The sequence below is a fragment of the Lineus longissimus genome, chromosome 13 (assembly GCF_910592395.1).
Source record: "Lineus longissimus chromosome 13, tnLinLong1.2, whole genome shotgun sequence".
Taxonomy (NCBI): domain Eukaryota; kingdom Metazoa; phylum Nemertea; class Pilidiophora; order Heteronemertea; family Lineidae; genus Lineus; species Lineus longissimus.
This window is the reverse complement of record NC_088320.1, coordinates 13,991,327-13,994,546: the sequence shown is the minus strand read 5'-3', so window position 1 is coordinate 13,994,546 and position 3,220 is coordinate 13,991,327. Positions and strand designations below refer to the sequence as shown.

The following is a 3,220-nucleotide window of genomic DNA, read 5'->3' as shown; positions in this document are numbered from 1 at the left end:
AGCACAACCGAGTGCATGTGCATCGCCTTCGTTGAGCAAGCAGACAGTTAAGCAACGAGTTCCTACTGCCTCAGCAATGTTCAGCAGTGGGGAGAATTCGAATAGTGACAGTAACAACTGTGTGTTTTGTTCCAAAAAACATCCGTCTGATAAATGCTGGGATGTGAAGAAAATATAGCTTAGTGAACGCCACAAGTTGATCAAGGACAGTGGAGCGTGTTTTCGCTGCCTTTTGAGAGGTCACCTGGCAAAAGGTTGCATGGCCAGATGTAGGGCTTGCAAAGGCAAGCACAATGAACTTCTGTGTGATCCGAGTAGGAGAGCTGCTCAGAAGAATCCCTCCAATTCAGGTCAGTCTGGGGCTGCAGATCGGAACTCCATGAAACCGGTCACATCGCATGTAGGTGTGTCCTGTTCTACCGAGGGGGTTTTGACTGTACCCCAGGTTGCCCGCGTCCTCGTTAAAGGCGAGAGGGGTTCAGTTGAAGCAACTGTTATGTTCGACTCTGGGTCTGATACCTCATGTGTTTGTTCTGATTTTGTAGAGAAAATCGGTCCTAAGTGGGTGACTGCCAAAAACATGTCCTTTGCAGCCTTTGGTGCAAGTTCTTCATCAGCCAGTAAGGTACATAATGTATACAGCCTGGATATGCAGGCAAATGACGGTGTCACAAGATCACTTAATGTTGTCAAAGTGAAAGCGATTAGTCCACCTATGGAACGACCAAGGGTACCAAACCACTTATTAAAATCACTTGGACATATGAGCATAGCAGATGACTACAACACGGATAAAAAAGTCACAGTTGACATCTTGATTGGCCTTGACATGTATTGGAAATTTGTTAAACAGGGTTTCATACAGGTCACCACTGGTCTTGTAGCTCAAGACACCATCTTTGGGTGGGTATTGTCTGGGTCTTACTCAAATGGTCTGAGTGAGACACCAAGCCAGTCAACTGCTATGGTCAGTCATGTTAGTGTTAGTCATAATTTACTGATTTTGTCAGATATTCCAGACGCGACGCTCTCCAAGTTTTGGGACCTAGAGTCCATTGGTGTGACCGATAACGGAGAGTCGAGTCTTGGAACAGATATGATAATCATGAAACAATTCACTGAAACGGTTGAGTTCAAAGATGATAGGTATGTAGTTAGACTTCCATGGAAAGAAGGTGCTAAGCCATCGCTGTTGAATAATAGAAATTCGGCAGAAGGCCGGTTACAAAGTTTAAACTGTAAACTCTCTAAGAACCCAGTGTTAAGGGGTCGGTATGATGAAGCCTTGGTCGAACTAGAGACTCTTGGAATCTTTCAGGAAGTACCTCCGACAGAAATTGTACCAAATGATGAGCGCCCCGTATTTTATCTACCCCATTTCCCAGTCATAAAAGAGTCAAGGTTGACTACCAAAATTCGACCTGTGTTTGACGCCTCAGCTAAGGGGGCTAACGGAGTGTCACTGAATGATTGCATTGAGTCAGGACCCAACTTGTTGCCAGGTCTATTAGACATTCTAATCAGATTCAGACGATGGCGGGTCGCGATGACCAGTGACATCACCAAAGCTTTCCTACAGATTGCCGTCAACAAGGAAGATCAGGATGTCCATCGCTTCCTGTGTACAAAAGATGGGAAAGATAGGGTGATGAAATTCTTGCGTGTCCCATTTGGCAATACAGCCAGTCCATTTCTCTTAAATGCAACCATCCGCCACCATCTGTCTCAGTACTCTGATTCTGAAACCTCTACTGCTGTCGAGGAACTGAAGGAAAATTTGTATGTTGATGATTGGATCACTGGGGCTGATTATGAAGATGAGACTTGTGAGTTGTTTCGTAATGGTCAAAAGATTCTAAAAGAAGGTAGTCTGTCATTGGCAAAGTGCAACTCTAACAATGAGGTAATCAAAGACATGTTCATACACGAGTTTGATTCTCACTCTGGTACTGTATCAACAAAGATACTTGGGTTGAAGTGGTTGAAAACAGAAGACTGTTTTGCATTTGATGGAGTTGACATCCCTACACAGATTGTCAGAACCAAAAGAGTTGTTTTGAGCTTCATAGCGAGGTTGTTTGACCCGTTTGGTTTCTTGTCACCCTACATCATGTATCTCAAAATTTTGTTGTAAGAAATATGGTTGTTGAAACTGGATTGGGATGACAATGTTCCAGCCCCACTTCATGATAGGTTTATGAGATGGGTGCAAGGTACAACAGTGGAGAATTCCAAGACGCTACGGCTTGTCATTGTGGTCAAATTTGACTGAAGTTGAGGTTCATGGGTTTGGTGGTGCCTCAGAACAAGGTTACGGAGCTGTGGTATACCTGCGCATTCCCTGTTCAGATGGCAGCTATGAGGTTTCACTAGTCACATCCAGGGCTAGAGTTACACCAGTAAAAAAGGTTTCACTCCCTAGATTAGAATTGCTTGGTGCTGTGTTGTGTGTTCGTGTGGTCAGCTTCGTGCTGAAAGCCTTGAAACTTCATTCTGACGCAATGTGTAGGTATTGGACAGACTCTACTGTAGCTCTAGGTTGGATTAAAGGTAAACATTCTCGTTGGAAAACTTTCGTTGCTAACCGAGTTCTTGAAATTCAAGAACTGACAGATGTTGAACAGTGGTCTCACTGCCCTGGTAGAGGGAACCAAGCAGATATCATGACTAGAGGTGTTCTTGCAGGAGAATTGGTCTCTTCCAAACAGTGGTTGTCGGGACCTAGTTGGCTAGCTGGATCATTAGTACTGGGCAAAGACAAAGTGATGTTTGATCAGGTAGAGCGGTTCCTTCAGCCAGAAACTGTGGCCATTGTAAATGTAGCTAGAGTGTGGTTGCCAGAAGATGTTCTCAACGTTGAGAGATGGGGTACACTTGAGAAAGCAATTAGAATCACAGCTTGGGTCGTGAGAGTACTCCAAAACATTGATAAAACAAAACAACATGTATCTGGAAAATTGTCCTTACAAGAGTGTGCAACGGCAAAACAGATAATGTTGAAACACGTGCAGAGTGTGGCATATAGTGCTGAGATTGAAGCCCTGAAACAGGGAAAGTCTGTAGGAAAATCATCACCATTGTTAAAGTTAAATCCAGCCATTGGAAAAGATGGGTTAGTTAGGATTGGTGGTAGGTTAGAAAACTCTCAGCTGACATATGCTGAAAAACATCCAGTCATCGTGCCCAAGGGCAGGTTTGCCACACTTCTTATCAGGTCTGA

General features: G+C 44.1%; 1 protein-coding gene across 1 annotated transcript; it reads left to right on the top strand.

Annotated features, from left to right (window-relative positions):
* The first annotated feature begins 259 nt into the window (after window positions 1–259).
* LOC135497701 (uncharacterized) lies at window positions 260–2,134 on the top strand. The gene has a single exon (XM_064787536.1). It carries the CDS (start codon window positions 260–262, stop codon window positions 2,132–2,134), a length of 1,875 nt encoding a protein of 624 aa, XP_064643606.1.
* The last annotated feature ends 1,086 nt before the right edge of the window (window positions 2,135–3,220 follow it).